At 36.2% G+C, this 22,264-nt stretch overlaps 1 protein-coding gene across 3 annotated transcripts in view; it reads right to left on the reverse strand.

Moving 5' to 3' along the window:
- Window positions 1–856: 856 nt before the first annotated feature.
- The window catches only part of TPK1 (thiamin pyrophosphokinase 1), a 293,158-nt gene continuing 271,750 nt past the window's right edge, over window positions 857–22,264 (reverse strand). For 2 of the 3 annotated variants that reach the window (XM_004461903.4, XM_058297511.2), the window contains one exon: window positions 857–4,517. In XM_004461903.4, coding sequence (XP_004461960.1) covers window positions 4,399–4,517 — 119 coding nt within the window. In that variant the 3' untranslated portion in view covers window positions 857–4,398. The remainder of the gene's footprint in view (window positions 4,518–22,264) is intronic. The other variant, XM_058297512.2, reaches the window with a different exon arrangement.

Raw genomic sequence — 22,264 nt, forward strand, 5'->3', positions numbered from 1 at the left:
GCTCCCAAGGGATTTATAATCTAACAGAGGATGCATAATAAGCAACTAAGCAAAAAATTAATTATACCATTAGTTGGGACCCTCTGTTAATTTCCTACAGAGCTTTATACACATAATTTCCAATATTTATTCAAAAATATTAAATACTCACTAGTCTTTTCAAAGGAATATTTCAGCTGTGATTTGTTACCTTACTTTTCTTTTACCAGTTCCTTTTGACTATTAATTTAAATACCCTTTTTAACCTTTGGACCAACTCAGTATTCTATTCTCTCTCTTCTCAGGTGCTAGTTATGGGTCTATTATGAGAAATTTGTTATTTCTCAATTATAGATGAACTCAGGGTCCTGTTTATATTTTTCCAGTCACTTTCAATGATGGCATTAATTTTTCTTTTTCTTTTGCTGTGTACAAAGGTCTTGCTTTCAGTGGTAGAAATAAATACACAGGGAACAATTACTTGGATCTATTTTTTATCCATTACCTGTAAAGAAGAGTGATGCTGCCATGACCTTTTTCCTGGATTATAACTGTAACTGTTTTGTGTACAGAGATAAAATTACACATTAGTTCTGGGCCTCTGGGGATACCAAGCCAATGGAAAATAATTGACAATGGCTTCCTGGATAACTATTATTATTTTGAGATGGATTCTGTGGCTTAGGCTGGAGTTCATCAGAAATGAAAACTATGGCTGATTAAGTGAAATGTGCCATAAGCAAGGAAGGGAAAACATGTATATGCTAGGAAATTTCTGCTTGGCCTTGTAGTTTCAATTTTAATATATTCACAGATAAAAGGATCAGTTATTTCATTCTGAATAGAAAGCTCTAGACATCATTTAAGCACTACATGATGGAGTTGAATTGATTTTATTAACATTCCCAAATTGTACCACAGTTTCCTGATATTGGGAGGAATTCCCTCTTAGTACACAGAAGGAAAAAACTATTATTATTTAATAAAGACAATGGAACAAGACTGAGAATCAGTAGAAAAATATTTGGTATGAGACCTTGATTAATTTATGAGGCAAATAAGTTGAAGTTGCTCAAATGTGCTGGTTTCTTAATAACTCATTTAAATCATCTCAAGTACAAAGCATATTGTTTAAATACTTTATTGATGGAACATATTAATCCTTTGAGAAAGTCTTTTCTTAAAATTTTGCTCATATTGCACTAATTTTGCTTGCTCAATGCAAAACCCTTGCAGGGGGAATAATGGAAAAACCCAAACATGCACATTTAAAAAAATCTCTTTATGGATGTTTTTTTTCCTATTAGGTGTGTTTTGCAATTTAGAATAAGTTTCTGGTTGTTCCTTAACATAGAATGCACTGCATATTTCATTTTTATGTGTTTGTGTGCCAGGTCACATTATAAAATATTTCTTAGTCAGTCATGGTCAATATAGCTTGAAAGTCACCATTCAGACCACCCCCCTTTTAGTCTCAGAGTGTTAGAGAAGAAAAGATTCTTACTGCTTAGTGACTTGGCATATGTCATCAGTTTCAGTTACATCAAATCCATGTAATACTTTATTTTGATAGTTCAAGTAAAGCATTGGAAGGTATGAATTTCTGCATGAGTAGTATGCACAGTCTGTTTTTAAAATGCATTCCACACTCAAAGAAGCATGGCACAAACACTTCCGCATTTGCCTTTTTGAATACCCAGGCTGTCAAGTTCTCCTCTTTGCTGACTCATCCTCTGTAACAAATGAAATGGCCCTAGTTCCCTTCCTAAAAGAAAACAGCTGTTTCTCTGTTAGGTTTCTCAGCAGAAATTAAGGAATGAAGATATGCTACTCTGCTAGACCTGCCCCCTCCCTCCACCCTCAATTCCTTGGACAACATATATCACTTATGACATCATTTGTGACTCCAGGTTTTCAATAGCAGCCATTTTCCGACTTCCTCTGCTGTCTGAAGAGAATTTGTTTTCATTAATAAGTGATTTAAAGCCAGATGTCATTGTTGAGTGACAGACACCAGATTAATAAAAGCTAGAAATCTGACTATAAAGAAGAAACTTGTTGGAGTCAAAAGAGTCAAGGAGCAGAGGCCACTTTCCTAGTGAAGTCAATCCCCAGTTTCTCTTTTATGGCTACAAGCTGGAGGTCAGGATCTGAGTTGAAAAGCAGCAGGTAAGAACCACCTGACAGCGCTTAGGTAGTTTAGTGGGTGCACCTGAGATCTCTCTGCCTACAGACTCATTATCATTAAAAAATAATGGATTCTTGTTTAAATGATATAGTAAGGAAAAAATATACAGAATTGTACTTAGGAAGTTTTAAGGTAACGGAAGGGAGTCAGTTAATAAGACCAATACCTAATTCTTAGTAGCCTGGCAGGAACTGAGGGAGGTGGCCTATCCTTTTGAAGCTTCCATGGGCCTCTAAATGACTATAGCATGATCCATAAATTGTAGTGTGGGATGTCTTAATGCTTTCTCTCGCTCTCTTTTTCCCCCTCAATTCTTAGTTAAGCTTCAGCAAACTATATCCCTTTTGATAAATACCCACTTAGTAATACTGATTAAATATTTCAGGGTAAATAGGACATGGAATTGTTTGTAGTAAAATTTTAAAATAACATATTTCTTTCATATGTTGTGGATGTATTTCTAGTAAGGAATATATTGTTTTAAGAAACTGAAGATGGAAACATGGCTGGGCCTCAAATTCTAAGTGAATTAGAAAGTAAATACAAGTGCTGGGGAATGCCCTGGCCGCTTTCTTTTGGCTTATGTATTGTTTTTCTGTGGGAGGTTTAGAGTTAAATTAATTCAGAAGCCAATGCTTGACACACCTGTTGTCCTCACAGTTGTTTTTGTGGTCAATGGGAAGTTGGTCAATTTATGTGTAGAAGCTCTGGTTCTGCACATGAGCTGAGAAGAACCTAAAATTGTACCTTCCGCTACTACAGCATTGAACTACAGCACTCACCTGGGCTCTGATCCTATCTACCCAGGGTTCTTCCTCCACCAATTTTCTTCACTTTCTCCACTATAACAGATACTTCTTTTTCTCTATTGGCTCTTTTGTCAACAGCATATAAATATCCTAGAAAGCAATCCTTTTTCCATTCTTTCTAAAGTCTACAAGGTAAACAACTGGTGTTCTATGTAATCTCCATTTTGCAGATGCAGTTTATAGAGAGATTAAGTGTAAATACCTGGTACATGTGATATAGAGAGTAACTTTCATGGACAGAGATTAGAGAAAGTACTAATAGTATTGGATTGCTCTTTGAATTCAGATGAGTGAAACTGCAAATATTAATCATCTTTTGGGCAAAACTTTTTTTCATATGGAAACAATGAGGTTGTTTATAATGGAATACAGTAAACAGATTTTCTTAAAAACTGACCATAGACTTGCCGTTGATAACTAAAATATTTTTATTTAATATTCATATTTCAATCTCACATGTATTTGAATACTTACTTTTTTAGAAATGAGAAACTGTTGAGAATTGCATTATAGTTCTACTGACCCTTTTCATTTTCTATCTATAATCTAAGCCTCACACTATCCTTTTATAATTCAAGTTTTTAGCACCAAGAGAAAAAACAGTTCCTGGTCCCTTTCTTTACAGCAACATAGTTAGGGATTCTGTGTACATAAAACATATTGAGCAGGTTTAGGTTTGAATCATTGTTTGTATGGCAACATTTGGTATAGTAAATACATAGTAATGAGTAAAGTCTAATGAAGAAGTTCCCTTTATAAAAGAAATATGAATATATTCAGTGGCCCAGGATGTTTAACCTGTGTCAGTAATCGTATCTGCCTTACAACAAAGTGCCAGTATTTACAATTTGAGAGAAAGAACCTCAGATACCCTTCTCATTTTACAGATAAGGAAAGAGGTTCAGGAAACCCCATCTAGTTTGAACACCCCAAATTAGAAGGAATTTTTTTTTTTCATTGAGAGGTGATATAAATTATATAGGGAAATATAATATTAAAAGATATTCAGAAGTAGCCTTGTTAAAAGCAGGGATGGGCAGCAGGAGCAAGTGATGTGCTAGACTCCAGAAGGAGTTTTATTAGCTCCAAAATTAAAAACAATTTTCTAGGATAAAAGGAATGATTGACAGCACAAGAATAATCAGTAGTGAATTTTAAAAAGAATGACTTGCATTAGTTTCCAACTAAAGGCAATAGAGCTTATTTACTTTCCTAACAAATAATGATTTTTGCCTCACTGTAAAATTCAGATCTGTCATTTATAATGTTACCTGGATTACCTATACATTAACATCTTTAAAATGAGTAGGCTTCCCAGGGAAGCGTAGATTCTGGTAAACCCAGGTGAACTGTTCTTTTTGATCAATAAATCATCGGTGATGAGGTAAGGTAGAGGCACACCCATGGATGCCAGTCAATAGGTTAGCTTTTAATGGCCATGGTCCAGAGGAGTGGCTGATCAGTTTCCACAGTCACTATCCCAGATCCATCATAGGTATTAGAAGTACTGACCAATATTCCAAAGCCAAGCACATGATCTGCTGTAAGAAAAAAAAAGAAAAAAAAATTGATTAGTGAGAGCCTTTCTCAGTGTAGAATGACTGTCAACAATTGACAGTTACTGTCTGACAGTGTCTACACTGCCCCTCATTTGTTGTCTAAACTTCACTACTATAAGGTCCTTTTGGGTAGACTATGTATCCCCAGTACCTGTCACACAAAAGTAAATCATATCTTGGTAATTAAATGAAGCATAGTAGATAAAATCACTTAACAAATATTTATTGAGCCTTACTGTGTACCCACATCTCATTGACAGTCCTGTGGTTAAAGAAAAGTTTAACAAGGAAATGTAATTCTTTGTTAATCAAATAAAAATAATCAAAATTTAATGAGGTAACTTACACTGTATTAGCTAAGAGTCCAGAGCTCTAATACCTTGGGCAAGTCCAAACATAATATCTCTAAAGGTAGATAATAGCACATACCTCCTTAGTTGTAAAAATTCCATGAGATAATGTTTGAAAAAGGCTTAACACAATTTGGTAAAGGATGAGCTCTCAGTAAATGTTCACCCATCCTTATAATTATCATCACTGCACTCTGGGCAGTGTTGAAGGAGTTTTCTTTTTATCAGAGTATTATTTTCCAGTTTCATTTACATGTTATCACACTAGGACAGTATTAATTATTTTATTTTACTTTTAAACATTTTATTGTGGTAACATATATATAACATAAAATTTGCCATTTTAACCATTTTTAAATGTATAATTCAGTGACATTAATTACATTTACAATGTTGTGCTACCATCAGCAAATACCAAAATCTTTTCATTACCACACACAGAAAGTTTGTACCTATTAAAAAATAACTCCCCAGTCTCCCCTGTGCTCAGCCTCAATCTTTCTGTCTATGCATTTTCTTATTCCAGATATTTGATATAAATGGAATCATACAATTTTTGTCCTTTTGTGTTTGGATTACTTCACTTAGCATAATCAGACAATTTATTTTTATTTCAAAACAATCACAAACAGAATAAAATTGGCATGGCTGAATAAGGCTGTTATTGGTTGAACTGTGTCTCTGCCAAACTCCCATCACTAGAATGTGACCTAATTTGGATATTTTGACCTTATTCTGTCTTCTTGAAGATGGAATTAGTTAAGATGAAGTCATACTGGAGAAGTTTGGGCCCTTAATCCAATAGGACCAGTGCCCTTACAAGAAGAAAAGAGATGCAGACTCACAGGGAAGACCACGTGAAGACAGGCACTGACTGGAGCCATGTATCTATAAACTGAGGAACTCAAGGATTGCTGGCAAGCAGATGCTAGAAGAGGCAAGGAGGAATTCTCCCTACAGGTTTCTGAGGGAGTGTGGCTCTGCCAACAACTTGATTTTGGCCTTATAGCCTGCAGAACAGAGACAAGTTTATATTATTTTAAGCTACCTAGTTTGTGGCACTTTGACACTGCAGCTCTAGGAAACAGAGGCCATCTTAATCTCTGAGATTAAAGAGCTTTGAGATGGCACCATGGTGTAGTATGGTTTCTCCCCTCCTCTTGTACCTCATTGGATCAGGTCATTTTACCCAGGAAATCAGTGACTGCGTCAGACTTTGAGACATTTAGGGCTGCAATATGGGTAGAGCTCAGGGACCTGGAGGATATGTCTTGAAGCTGCTTTTGCTTATTGGCAAGCAATATTAGGTTACCTTGATCATATCTCATTTAATGGTAGAACTGTGGAGGGGGCCACCAATAGGAATTACTGGGAGAGGAAAGCTGATATCACGCTACCACCACCACTACCATCACTAGTCAACCTTTGGTTCTGCCACTGTTTGTTTCTAAGCCTTTACTGCACATTTGTAAATTGGGGAAAATAGTAGTAACTCCACATAGGGTTGTTATGAAAACCGAATAAGGACATGCATGCAAAGTATTTTGCTCACTGCCTAGCACATCATAATGCTGTATAAGTGTTCATTTACTGTTCTAAGAATAAAACATCAATTTTTTTCTTATAAGGTTGGAATGACCACAGAACATGGCTTTCTGTAAAAATGATAAATAATGACCAAAGTAGTCTTTGAAATGTGTAATCTTGAGCAAGTCACCAAAGCTCAGCTGTAAAATGAGAGCAAGAGATGAGAATGCTTAAACTACTCAATTATCTAATAGCTTAAGAGTTAAATTATATAATTAAAAATATACTTATAAAATGTATAAACATTTAGATACTTATACATGAATATGTATATATTATACGTGTGTGTGTCTATATACGCTTTTCCCCCCTAGCAATTTGGCTGAAGTTAATGCCTAGGCACAGATTGGGACCCTCATTTCTCTTAGCTTCACTTCCTCTGCAGGATTTGTGACTGTCCTTTAAACATTGCTGGATAATATTATTTCCTATGCTAAACTTCAAAGATAAATAAATATTGAGGAGCTCAAGTCAGAAGAGATCCCTTTTCCTTCTTGCAAAACCTAACTATGGAGTCACACAGTTTTGATGAAATAATAATTACAATATTCATTTCCCACTAGAGGGAGCCTGTTATCTTTCTGAGGAAATCTGGAACAGGCAATTTTAAAAGTTAGAAATGTTATTACAGCATAACATATACCATTACCTTTTTCATGCAAGAAGTTTTCTAAAAACTAGTAATATGCATGTAAATTAAATGAACAAATCCAGACAGTATTAAATGCATACAGAGTAGGCTAGGATGCTCACAGGAATTCACAGCAAAGTCAACTTGGAATTTCTGTCTGAGAAGCATTGGTTTTTCTTGCCTGGAATCAGGGTGCACACCAGATGTTTTCCTGAGATCCATCCTAGGCCTAGGGATTCAAGTTCTTCCCAATTAAGATCAATGGGAAAAAGATGGAGAGCATTGAAAACTTTATTGCAAAGGCAATTCCATTTAAATTTAGAGTGCTTCAATAGGCCTGCCTGCCTATTACATTTTAAGATTCAGGAAACTAATTAGATTAAAACCATAGTGGGTTTTTTGGTTGTTTTTTTTTTTTTCTTTTTTCTTTTTTCTTTTTTAACTGGGCTTAAAGGATAAGAACACAAAATTATCCTTCTAGTTTGAAGTTGCACATGAATTCCTTTCTAATTTTCTGAAGGCAGACTATAGACTTTAGATTATGAGGGAAAGGTGCAAGGATAAACACTTCCATTTTACTTGTTGGCTTTTTCTAAAATCCTGTTGCAGTCTAATTCTCAAAATTAGTAAAAACACTGAGATGGTTTTATTAGCACACAAGAAGAAGCAAAATTTCCTTTTCAGGAATTAGTATTGAAACTCCACCCCTAAAATATTTAAGGATCAATCATGAAGTAAAATACATGAGTTTGGTACACAGAAAACTTCTTATAGATAGGTGAAAAACAAATTATTTCTTCATTTCTACCCCAGAAGACTTGTCTAAAACTTCTGACATTCAGCTGGCTGAACAATAAAGAATTTAGATACAACATTTTTACTCTTTGCTTTGCATAGAAAAAGTAACAACCACAGTTACTCTACTACAAGCAGCCATTCATATCAAATCCTATTTTTAAGGAACGACAAGAATAAAATTTATATATATGTGTAAAATTTTAAGCAACCACATGATGATAAATATAACCTAAAACTGCTTGCTCTGCATGAATGTAAAAGTTGTCTCGAGGACAACCAGCAAGATGGAGGCAGAGTAAAGAACTCCTAGAGTTCGCTATGCTATAGGGCAGTTAGTAATTACCCAGAACTATCTAAAGAACCTGTAGGGGCTTCAGGAGACCAGAAGAGCATCCTAGAGCATCCTTGAAGGAATGAAAAGAAGAGACTGCCCATCTGCAGAGAAGATTCGTTAAGTAGAGCACTCCACCCCATGGAGGCTGGTGCCATCCTTCGCTGGTGGCAAAAGCTACCTTGGGAACTATTCCATAGCTGGAATTGGCAGCACCACTTCCCAAAAATGTGAGAGAAAGAGACGGTTGGGAACCAGTTTCAGCAAATGATTAATAAATTTGGCAGGTTAAAGTATAACCCTAAGAAGAGCTAAAGTTTGAACCAAGTCAGAAAGTGGCTGGTAGCCACCATTTTGACTCTCCCTCTGGCATAAGGTGATGTGGGGCTGACTGAAAATCACAGCAAAGGTAGGGACTGGCTTCTTTTACCCAGATCAGCCTGCAGCCCTAGCCTAGGCTTCAGCTCCACCTCTAGTAGGGAGGAAGCTGGCAGGCTTTGCACCAGTCTATCCAGGTAACTGCAGAGACATTCAGCTGGCACAGACTGAATAGTCAGAAGCCTTCTGGGGCAAATGCAGTCATTTTGGACCTGCACAGCATAGATTGCTGCCCACACCTGCAACTCTATCCCTGCCCCAGGCAAGGGAGAAAAGGGTGTGAAGCTTCATAAGTCTCTCTGGGCAACTACAGTCTAGGCCTGCAGGACTTGAATTATTACACAAACTGTGGATCTGTCCCTACCCCTGGCAAAGGAGAAAACTGGGAAAAGGTTCATCAGTTCCTGGGGAAATGAGGGAGCTTGAAGTTCCACAGCTTATAGCACCAACTACATCCTTGTCTCCTACTAGCAAGGGAGAAAGGCAAGAAAGCCCTAAACTAAAGAGAGAAGCTGCATCCAGAATAAACACATCTAGTGAACAAGATAACAAGATGCCAACTTACAATCCACACCAAGAAACAGGAAGATATGGCCCAGTTAAAGGAATAAGATAAACCTCCAGATGACATACATGAGTTGAGACAACTAATCATAGATGTTCAAACAAATCTCCTTAATAAATTCAATGAGATGGCTAAAGAGATTAAGGATATTAAGAAGACATTGTATGAGCACAAAGAAGAATTTGAAAGCATACATAGAAAAATAGCAGATGTTATGGGAATGATAGGTGCAATCAATGAAATTAAAAATACACTAGAATCATATAATAGCAGATTTGAGAAGATAGGGAGGAAGGATTCATGAGCCTGAAGAAATGACCTCTGAAAGTAAACATAAAAAAGAACAGAGAAGAATGGAAAAAATTGAACAAGGTCTCAGGGAACTAAATGACAGCAAGAGATGTGTAAACATATGTGTCATGGGTGTCCCAGAAGGAGAAGAGAAAGGAAAAGGGGCAAAAAGAATATTTGAGGAAATAATGGTAGAAAATTTCCCAACCCTACTGAAGGACTTAGATGTCTGTGTCCAAGAAATACAACATACTCCCATCTGAATAAATCCAAATAGACCAACTCTGAGACACACAGTAATCAGAATGTCAAATGTCAAAGGCAGAATGAATTCTGAGAGCAGCAAGAGAAAAGCAATACATAACAAATAAAGGGATACCCGGTAAGATTAAGTGCTGATTTCTCATCAGAAACCATGGAGGCAAGACAACAGTGGTATGATATATTTAAGATACTGCAAGAGAAAAACTTCCAGCCAAGAATCTTATATGTGTCAAGACTGTCTTCCAAAAATAAGGGCGAGTTTAGAATATTTATAGATAAACAGAAAATGAGAGAGTTTGTAACCAAGAGACCAGCATTGCAAGAAATGTTAAAGGGCGTGCTACAGTCTGAAAAGAAAAGACAGGAGAGAGAGGCTTGAAAGAGAGTCTAGAAATAAAGATTTTACCAGTATAAGTAACTAAAAGCCTCAAACAAGTGGTGAAAATAAAATAGCAGATAAAACCCAGAGGTCAAAATTGGTGAAATAAGTACTGCCTTTAAAGTAATAACATTGAATGTTAAAGTATTAAACTACCCAATCAAAAGAAAGACTGGCAAAAGAAAGACTGGCAGAAATATGAGCCACCTATATGCTGTCTGCAAGAAACTCACCTTAGTCCCAAGGATACCAATTGATTGAAAGTGAAAGGCTGGAAAAAGATATTCCATGCCTGCAGTAACAAAACAAACAAAAGCCAGAGTAGCTATACTTATATCTGACAAAATGGACTAACATAGTAAAACCAGAGATGGATGAGAATTGTGGTTGATGATACAGATGCAAGCATGTCCTTTGTGAGCTATAGCAGAGGTATATCACTACTGCAGGATGGTGGGAATGTGGAAAAGCATGGGAAACCTATGGACTGTGGTTAACAATAATAATGTAATATCCATGCATCTATGCCAAAAATGTACTGTGTTGATAATGGGGGAGTATGGAAAAAGTGCACCAAATTTATGCTATGGACCTGATAATGTTTGATGATATTATCTCATAATCTATAACAAATGTTCCACCATGGTGTGGTGTGTTGATAGAGGGGTTTTGTATGGGAATTCTGTACATGTGCATAATTGTTTTGGAAGTTTACAACTCTGTCATGAAAATATATTTAAAAAATAATAATATAATAATAGGATGGGTTGGGGGAAAAATACACCAAATGTAAGATAAGAACTATAGTTAGTAGTAAGACTTTGATGATATTCTTTAATAATTTATAACAAATGTTTCACTACAATGCAAGGTGTTGGTGGTGGGTTGATGTATGGGACCCCTGTATGATGTGATGCATGTTTGCTTTGTAAGTTCACAACTTTCACTATATGCTTATTGTTTATGTGTGTTCATGTGTAAATAATATAAAAATAATAATAGGGTTGGTTGGGGGAAAAATATACTAAGTGTAAGGTACTTTGGTTGGTAGTAATATTTTAGGATGCTCTTTAATAATTAGTTTAAAATGTTTCACAACAATGCAAGGTATTGGTGGTAGGGAGATGTATGAGAGCCCTCTATGAGGTTATATAGTTTGTTTTGTAAGTTCACAACTACTACCATGCACTTATTGTTTATGTATGCTTATGTATCAGTGATATACTTCAATAAATTTAAAAAAGAGAGAACCTCAAAAAAATTGTCTCATTTATTTACTTCAAAGCCATTGTCACTAATTATTTTGAATTGTCTTAATAGTCTCATAAGAAGACTACTGGTAGCAAGTAATGACCAATGAGGACTGCTCACATTCCTATTCCACTACAATTAAAAATGAGGAATATTAGAGGAAAAAAACACATAACCTAACTTTTGGGTTTTTATTTTAGAGAAATGGCAGAACCTAAAGATAGGAGAAATGTTGGTGAGCTTGCTGGCAAACAACATGTAGCCAGAATGGCCGCTAAGCATACACAATGGCTATCACAAAAGGCACCTCCCTTCTTCCTAGCCAGCTTCCCGCCAGAGAAGCCCGCGCGCCAACTTCAAATCTGCCTCATCCCATCAAGTAGCTGCTTCATATTATCCCAATCCCCTTAGCCCATCTGTAATTGACACATCACCTCAAGCCCCCACCCCTGCCTATATAAGCTGTACTCCCTCCCCAATAAACCAGACCTGCGCCACGAGCCTGCGTCTCCGGGGTGGTTACTGTGTGTTTAACCTGGCTGTGTGTTACCGGGGCCCCGTCGTCACTCACAACCCGTTTGAGAAGTTTGCCTCACTGAGGCGAAAGCTGTCTAGCTAACGGCCCCAGGGGCACACCCACAGAGAAACATTAAGATAGATTTTACCATTTTCATCCATTATCTCAAATTGTTAACTTTTCCAAAGCTAAGGATGAGAATTAGGCACTTAATATCCTGTTGCTTTAAATGATGTTGTACAGCACTAGGTTTTCTCAAAACTGGGAACTGAGGACTAAGAAAGCAGAAGCTGGCAAATTTGCAGAAATCAGTTATTCAACTGTTTTTGTGTCAAGGTAAGGGGTAAGAATTAAGGGGAGCCATTTATACCCAGTTACCTGCCTACCTTATCACTGTAAGCTAATTTAGTGGGCTGTGGCTCTTGAGCTGGGTGACAGGTATATAATGGGGGCCTCTGATGCTCTAAGCATTGGGAAAAAAAGAGGGAAATGTTCATTTTCTTTGCACATGTATGATATTATGATTTATCTGCTTAGGCACGGTCTGTTTAATTAAAACAACAAACAGACCAAAAACACCAAAAACCCACACAATGAGGTTAATAAATTTGGAGTCAGACCTAAGTTCAAATCCTGGCTCTATCATTTACTAACTGTATGAATCATTTACTAACTCTTTGGTCCCAATTTCCTCATTTGTTAAATTTGGATAATAATAGCTTTATCACAAAGAAATTGTGTGGACTGCATGGCCAAAATTTTAACACATAGTATGCTATTTTCAAGAAAATTTCATCCTCATTGTTTCCATCTGTTCTTTTGTCAGCAAAGCAGATTAGGTTTCCCTCCCTACTTTAATAATCTTCTTTTAAAATAATAATAAAAAAAGAGCTGTCCTGTTTGAACTATTATCAGCTAATTTTAAGGATTTACTTTGTGCTAGGCACCAGAGATACAAAGAGAGTGTCTCTGCCCTTACGGTGCTCACATTTTAGTAAAAGACACATTTACAATTTAAACAGTTGTCAGTGGATAGGACAGAAGTGTGAGACTGGTCTCAAGGAGGCTGGAGTGGACTCCTGGCAGCCAGGATGGGTTATATATTCAAGTGGGAAATGAATTCTTCTGTGATTGGGGTGTGGATGTGGGGGGGAGCGGGCAGCATAAAAGCCCAGCCCTTAGGATGGCCTCAAGGACTCTGAGTCCAAGGGAAAGGAGTTGCTAACTCAGCTCCTGACGTAGCTTTTCAAAGAAGCTATGGATTGACACCAGTTCTTTAGTCAAAATAAATAAGGAAAGAAAGAAGGATATAAAGTTATACGTATGTAACGAGAACATTTCTAAAATTGAGGGAGCAAAAGAGAAAGGAGTAGACTACCTTTATCTGGGAGAGGCTATTCAAAAGAGGCCATATTTGAGTTGGGCATAATTCTCACCCATTCAAGACATTATTTAAGCACTTAGCGTTGTGGCCATGCTCAAACTATAGTGGAATTTTAGCTGCAATTTACAAACATGGAAAATGAAGCTCAGAGAGGTTAAATCCAAGAGCTATTTTGATAACGCTAACATGTTACTGAGAAAGGTTAAGGCAATTCTTTGGAGAGCTCAAAAAAGAACAGATTCTCATCTGTCTGTTTTCCCTGAAGTACAGAACTGTTAGCAGACAGATGGAATAGAGTTAAGTGGACCTCTCAGTGAGAGCTTAGAAACCACTCTAACTTAAGTGAATACTTACATTTCATAAAGACAAACATTTCATAAACTCACAATGATGAATTCCAAGGTTCTCTACCATCCTGGAATATCACGTCAAGTTCCAGGAGCTAAATTTAGACATAATGGCCATCATTAACTTTCAGACCATAAGGAAATGGCTGTATGCTCTATATCTGCCATTTGCTTTCTGTAAATTCTTAGCCTGTCTAGAGAAACAGCTACTGAAAATTAAGAAAATAGGACTCCAATTTCATTTGTAGAAAAAACAAACTATACTAACTCTAATATCAATTCACTATTAGCATTTTTTCATTGGTACACACACACATAAGGAAATACAAATAGTGAAAAATGCAAAATATGCGTGACAGTTACAGAGATTTTGTTTTCTGTAGGTTTGAAATTTTTCAGCATTAAAATTTGGGAGAAATAGTTGGGATAAAAAGGCTAAGAACTTATGAAGGGAAGCACTTTCCTCTTGTTCACCTTTGTTTTCCCCAAAGTTGAAGTAGTGCATTACAAGACGCTAATACATGTTTGTTGATTCGAAGTACATTAAATTGGAAGAAAATATGTGCTAAATTTAGGAATAAGTCATCCAGCCTGTGAAATCTGTGTCATACTTTCTTGGGTGAGCTTATAAAAGATTCTGAGCACACAGCCTGGTATGTGGGAAGAGCAGAAGCTCCTCCTTTGTCAACTTATTGAAGTTCACCAACAACAAAGTGTAAAGGACAACTTTATACTCCTTGATGCAAGAAGACCTGAAAATTAACCCACATTATCTACTAGAACATCTTAGTGCCAGGGAAAATGATAAGAGCAAACTTACTCATTATTATGCATGCCTCTGATAACAAGTCATCAGCAGTGCTTTCTTCTAGGACCTTATCTTATAAAACTTGAATCTGCTAGAGATTCTTCACAAGGTAAGCACTCATCACCTCTATATCCTGATAAAAGAATCCTCTTTTGAACTTAAGTGTCTAAGGAAGGGCTGTTATAATTCTATTTGAAAAGTGGCTGCATTTATCTTCTTCCTTCTCAGAAGTCACACATTTCCCTTGCCCTTGGATAAGTGTTCATTAGAACACTTCTGATGTTCCTTTCTATGTTATGATTCAGCCAAGAAAAGGCCCCTGCAAGGAGAAATCAAAGCTAATTATGCCAGTTAGAAAATATCTCCCAAGATTAGCACTTTCAAATGTTCATGCTTTTTTAAAATAAACAAAAAAAGTTACTATTTTTCTGTTTTGAATTCCTTAATGCATTCTATCATTAACATGCTCTATTTGCAGTCCCCATGTTACAGTTAAAGAGCCAATTATAACTACTTTAAGAAAAAAAGAAAAATCATACTGGGTTTCAGAAATAAAGAGGAAAATCCATACTCACAAAATGTGACCTATTTCATTAAATGTAAGTGGTAGAACTGGCACAAGATTTTTGGGTGAAAAGTCTGTATCAGATTTAAATGTGTGCTCAATGAGGAGAATGTTAGTAGACTGTCCAGAAGCTGCTATGATCTGATTTACTCTACCCTGCTACCTTCAGTCCTAAAAGACCCCTGGTCTGCCACTAAACCATAATAGGCTGTGAGAATTACAGCCTAATATGGCAAAAATGACTGAGTCCCAGATCCAAGTCCTCTCAATCTGATGCTGCCTGGCTGTAGACTATTCGGCAAGCCATTTTGTGTAGCTGTGCCTCAGTGCCATACCTGAAATGAAAGAGATGAACTTTCTACTCTATTTCTATGACTTTTGCTATATGTTCCTCAAGTGACCTCAGGATCAATTTGCAAAATTCCGGTAATACCTGTTCTCAGTTATATCTAATGGATGTATGAGTTAGCGTCTGCAAAAGACTTTTGAAAATTTGTTGTATTATTATCACTTCATCTGGACTGAGGAAGCTTTAAAGTAGAATTTGTGTTCCATCCTTCAAATGTCAGATTTTATAAGTACATCATACAAATGGAAACGGCATAGAAAAGTAAAAAAAGACAAGAATATATGATGTAGCATAGAATAATTATGTAACATCAACCTTAAGCCTGCAGGTGACATCTACACAAAGTAAGCTAAAGAGACATAATCCACACACTTTAAGATTTTACCAATCAAATTGGATAACCTCAGACAGACAGCCAAATGAAAAACACAAAAACATTATGCTCAAGAAAAGGCATAAATATATTGGGAGGAATAAGGACTGATGAAGGATTATTATAGGAAGCTTACAAAGAAGGAGAAAAGCTGTAATTCTTCTTAGTCTTTGAGAAAGAGGGAGGAGATCAGAAGAATGAACGAAATGAGTAGGGTTGGAAGAAGTTGGAAGCATCCCCAAAAACTACTTTGAAGGACATTAGTCATTTGAATATATAAGACTTGAAATAACCTATTAGGTATATCAATGTGATTTGACTTTAGCACCTTTAATATAAGTTAATCTTCTTGATACCCCTCAGCCTGAAACTCTGAGAGACTCTTGAAAATAAAATTCCAGTGGTCATTATAACTTTACATTGTTTTGTTGAAAAATATTTACAAAATAGAAATAGTAGGTGAATGTGTACCATTAAAGAGAGTTCGTTAATCACTAGGCTCTTTTTAAAAAAGAATTTCATTTAGTGAGATTTTGACCACCGTCTTTTAAGAAAAAACAGCTTTTTGATATAAAGCAAATGTATTAAAAGATATGATTTGTTATATCCAGGAAATAAAACAGTGATTTAGATATTGTCTATAAACTTATAAGTATATATGCTTGCTCATAATATATTTCATTATGACCTATTTTCATTTTAATTCCTCTTTACTGATATAAAATGATAATATTTCAAAATAGGACTAGCTGGCATCTCACTTATATGAATATCCTAATGAGACTGGAAATATTAGTCATTCTTAAAACAAGTTACTTTAATTCAAGATTGATTTATTTTCGCTCCCCATCTAGTTAAATAATCCATTTTTCAATATTCAATATTCATGCCATTGTAGCCCCCTATTCTTGCTGCTCAACACAAACTACAGGACTTAATACATTGGTAAGCTCACCAAAGCTTTAAAACATTTTTTATTTTATTTTACTTTTTAATTGATATAGAGTACAAAATTACCCATTCCAAAACTATTTTTTGAATAGCTGATCAAAGTTGATTTGAGCTGCATGCCACAATGTTTAAATTGTTTGAAAATGTGGATATGCTATATAAATTTTCCTACAGTTTAGTCACAAAAAAGAAGAATCTGGTAGAATTCCACCAGATTACACCAAAAACAAGACGGTTACAAAATTTTTATGTAGAAAAAACATTTACCTTTGAAGTATTTTGTGGCGGGAGGGATGGAGAGTGGTAATTTTATTGTTATACTGAAAATAATCATTTTTCTAAACTGAGTTGTACATTTTGTACAAGCTAAATTTAAATCAAAGGAGCAGGTTAAGAAATTATATTTATTTGGCATGATGTAGGCAAATATACAAGTCTTAATATGTTTGGTAAAAAGAGTCATTACTAAATTTGAACTAATTATTAAATTTGAATTAAATAATTCAAAGAATTATGCATATGTAGAAATAATTTGAGAATATCTATATTCTTAATAAATACACAATCCCATGTATTTTCTGCAGATATTTAGGCTCCCTTATTTCTCTAATACCATGTGTGTTTTCTAGCTGGTGGTGGGTTTCTGGGAGGAGAAGAGCACCTCTGAATTGTGTCTTTATGGTGCCTTGTTGATGAGCAAGGCATAAGCTACTCATTTTGGTCCAGTCAGTATTGGATGGAACATTTTAAGCCACCTTCTTAATGGCTACAACTGTGACTTCTCAGTTTTCTATTTTTTTCTTTTTTAGGAGGTACCAGGGATTGAATCCAGGACCTCACACAGGAGAAGCAGGTGGTCAACCACTGAGCCGCATCCACTCTCCAATGAGAAATGCTTTTTCATTTTTTTAGGAGGCACCAGGGATCGAACTTGGGACCTTGTACATTGGAAGCAGGCACTCAACCACTTGAGCTACATCCACTCCCATCTGTTTTCTACTCTTAATCAAAGGCATTTTCTCTAGAAGCAATGTGGAGGCAGCAAATATTCCTTCCCTTTTTCTACCTAGAATATCTGAATATTCTGGAAAAAATGTCTTTAGCTGATCTTTGGGCCTCATTAAGGATTAATCACCAAGATGCCTCCTTTTGGTTTTGTCCTTTGAGTGTTGATGATGGACACAATCCATCTACCTGAGGACTTAAGGTCATCTGACAGATTTGGAATACAGCTGCCTTTGATCTTTGGCCTTGGGACAGCTTCCTTTATGAGCAGTGATCATGATGTTGATTACAGTTCATTCTATTAGCACTGTAGTACCCTATTTTCCACTCACTGATGGACTTGGCAGTCACATCCCCAACAGTATGCACTGCAAAACTGGACTGGAGTGTCAAATTGCTGTAGACATTTTGTTGTAGGCAGTAAGCTGGTTGACAAAAATCTCTCTATTTTGGTCTTATTCCAGAGGAGTCTTATCCTTCCAAACAAATCCAAAGGCACAAACAATCTATCCCACTCCCTGTTTCCATAAACAGGGATAAAGAAAATCATCTTGGTAGATAGCTTCCCTCCACCTTATCCAAGAGACATGTTTTGACTTTTCCCTAGGAACAGGGATGATCATCGTGCAGACCCTCCTACACATTTCACCTGAGAGAATAATTGATTTCTTGGCTCATGATTTAAATATGTTTCAGCTTTCTAAACACATTTTACTTTGTTTACTAAATTTGCCATTTTGATAAGTCTTTTTCTCCCTATATTGCCGTAGTATTTAAAATTTCCAAATTAATAGTTCCCTATGGCTCTTCTAATGTGCAGTCTAAGAATCATATATTTTAGGATTAATGTAGCTTACATAATTAGTAAATGATTTTTTCATGTCACGAAAAAAGATCTACAAAATCAATGTAAAATCTGTCTTTACTTTAAAGAAAAAAGGCTCATTTATTACTCATGTTGAACTTTATTAAATATCTACCAGGCTCAGGAATGTAAATTCATGACCCTCAAATGCAGAGGTTTAATATGCTGCTAATTACTATATTGGTACACTATGTAGGCAAAGGCATTAAATTTTTAACAGTGCAATGCCTGCATGTAGTTCAACCTTCAAGCATGTTGTTTGTGAAAAACTACAAAAGACATGTTCTGGCATATGATATATAATAAGATAAAGGAATCTACTTTCTATTTTGATTTAGCCACAAACTCAGTTTACAATGTAGGTATTTATACAGCCCCAAAAACACTTTGGCTGTTGTGGGTAATATGGAAATACAAAAATAGTAGCTAATTCATGATCTAGGTTCTTCCTTTATAGCTAATTTATGGCCTATAGGGTTTGAGAGATGATGGCAATTACAATGGGAAAGAAAAAAAAGCAGCCTGGCCTACCTTTTTTAAAAGACTACAGTAAATTTCTATTGGGCCCAATTAATTTCCATTTTAGGATGCTTGCTTTCTCTGATCATTTTCTACCCCCTTGCAATTGCTTATCATTTTGTAGAAATGATAAAAAAAGACAAGTTACTATACTCCACATAGATATTCATATGTTTTATTATGTACATGAGAAATTCTTAGGGATAGAGTGGGTAGCAGTCTGTATAGTTTAAAAAAAAATTCTTACAATTACACACTTTAATTACAAAACTTTCTGTGAAAATTAAAACAACATTAAGTGTGATATTTTAATCTTTACCAAAAAGGGTCGTGGTTTAAAAAAGGTAAGAAACACTGGACTAGCAGGCATTCAAAAGGAATGTTGAAAGGTGCTACCCCAATCCACATTTGTTGTGGTAACAAGCTTGCTATGAATCATGATTCAAAACTGTGACATTATAGTACATATTGGCAGGGTTCTTAGCTGGAATTAAGAGTTCAGCTTGTATGCAAATTTAGGGCCTTGGTATTATTAGCAAGGAACTTCATTAAAAAGAAGAGAGGGGGAAGTGGCTGTGGCTCAATTAGTTGGGCTCCTGTCTACCATGCCCCAGGGCCTCCTTGTGAAGGCAAGCTGGCCCGTGTGCCACGGAGAGCTGGTGCAGCAAGATGATGCAGCAGAGGGAGACAAGCATATACAGAAAAAACGTGCAGCAAATGGACACAGAGGAGAGACAGCAAAGAATGGAACAAGCTGCAAGGGGGGGGGGGCAATAAATAAAATAAATCTTAAAAAAAAAAAAAGAGGGAGGTTACTTTATAATCATCCTTAGTGCTACTCTGTAGCACTAAGTAGTAGCATATAGTTTTCCAATTGGAGGACATCAATTAAAAACTCTCTAAAGGTACCTCCCTAATGGTTTACATTAAACAAAAGTACGAATATATTTATAAATATATCATATTACTACTAATATATTATTATATACTACATATTTCTTATTTTTATAATTTATTCACCACCTGGAATCATGTAAGCCCAGATGGAGACCAGTTTGTTTTGCTCTCCATTATACCTGTAAATTTTGCATATTTCCTAGTATATAGTGGATTTACTATCAATATTTGTTGAATGAATAATTGAATAAAACAACTAACATAAACACTAAGAATGATTTTGGTATCTAACATAACCTGAAAATGAGCCGGCTCTGCAAAGATATGTTTCAGTCTAGGTCTCAGATAATTTACCCAGAAAGCCAAGACATGAACAAACCTTCATTTAGGGGTTTATTTATTCCCCCTAAGCAACCTGGTTGAGAGTTTTTTTGACTGACTTCAAAAAAAAAGAATGTTCTGGGAAGTGGCTGTGGCTCAATCAGCTAAGCTTCCATTTACCATATGGGAGGCCCTCGGTTCGTGTCCAGGGCCTCCTTGTGAAGGCAAGCTCACCGGCACACTACGGAGTGCCGCCCAGCCCTCAGGCGCCGCAGAGAAAGGACTCAGCAAGGTGATGCAACAAAAAGAAGGGAGACAAACTAGAACACAGAAGACCCCACAGTGAATGGACACAGAGAGCAGACAGCAAGCAAGCTGCAAGGGGGGAGGGGAAATAAAATAAAATACAGACACAGAAGAATATGCAGCGAATGGACACAGAGAGTAGACAGCATGCAAAAAGCCACGGGGGGGTGGAGGATTAAAAAAAAACATTCTCCTAAAACTCAGCATTTGCTTACCTGGTTATACTGATTGAAGCATTATCAACTCCAGGTTTTCCAGAAGTTACTAATATTGCTTCAAGGCTGCCTTACATAGACGTGTTCAGAAGCACCAGGGGAAGGAGGGACACTGGCCTCAATGTCTGGACCCTTGCTTTCCATTCTCTCCCTTTTCATCTGTTTCCTTATTTACACTTTGGGATTATTAGTGGCTTCAGGTTACTTTTGTCCAAACCTCCCAGTACTACACATCCATGGATGGAACAATGGGAAATATGACTATATTTCTGACTAGCTATTTTGATAAGCTTTTAAATTACTGTGACATAAATATAATTGAGTTGATAGGAGGGGTTTCCTCTACTAGATGTAAAAAAGCATTTTCTATACGGCTCAGTGGTTTTACTACTGGTGGAAACATCCTATTACATTTCCTCATCAGGTAATAAGGAGAAATTGACCATGTGAAGAGAGTCAAGGTAAAGGTTCACTATATAACCAGTCAATAGTATTATCACATACCTTGTTTCTCTTATCAGATAAACTGCCCCTCAGATAGTTTGTAGGAACAAGGGATTTGTGGAATATTGACAATAATCCTAAAAATATGCATGCTCTGACATAAAATTAATCATAGTACTTATCATGCCTTTAAGTTTAAATTCTTCTTAAACTATCTTAATCCTAAACAGTATAGACAGGTAAGTCTATTATGGTTCTAGATAGCTCTGTGGAGTAAATTATAGAATGTTTGTGATTCCGGATTTGAAAAAGAAATCTGCAGCATGCTGAACATAATGGTTAGTTCTTAGATTAATGAAAATGAAAGGACACTGGATTGGAAGTCCAGTCCCAGGTAGTTGTAAAAATTCAGGCAAATTTAGGATTTGTACCCTAGACCATCCATCTGAGAGATCTGGCCTGCTTCTCCACCCTTGTTCCACCGCCAGGATTTACTTCAGTCAAGGTTCAAAATAATGTGATAGCAGTTTTTAAAAATTTCCCTTTCTGTATAGCCTAAACGTCTATTTTAACTCCTTAAATTTTGCTCCTACAAGTTTCCTCACCTCCATTCCATAACTATTTTCCTCAGTCTCTCAGGCTCTATATTCTTTTAACTGAAGGAACAATGGATTTTAAATAGAAGGTTGTATTAAATTTCATAATACTAAAGTGAAAATAAAAAAGGAAATGAGAAACTACTCAACTTTATACCTTTAGTTGAAGCAATTTTTCCGTTTCACTGGCCAATTATTATTTTTAAGTATTCTTGGTTGCTACTGTTTCAAAACTTCATATACCTAAAACCTCCTACCCTTTTACAATACCTAATACTTTCCTACTGTAAGTATATGATGTTACCGTAATGTCTCAGCAAAAACAGGAGCTCAAGAAGAAACCCCCTCAGCATCTAATCATCATTCACTCCAAATATCTCTGGTATCATTACTCAATTAATTCTCAGGCTATAGGGGCAAACTTCCTGAATCTGGAGAGCTC

This window comes from Dasypus novemcinctus, chromosome 5 (assembly GCF_030445035.2).
Source record: "Dasypus novemcinctus isolate mDasNov1 chromosome 5, mDasNov1.1.hap2, whole genome shotgun sequence".
Taxonomy (NCBI): domain Eukaryota; kingdom Metazoa; phylum Chordata; class Mammalia; order Cingulata; family Dasypodidae; genus Dasypus; species Dasypus novemcinctus.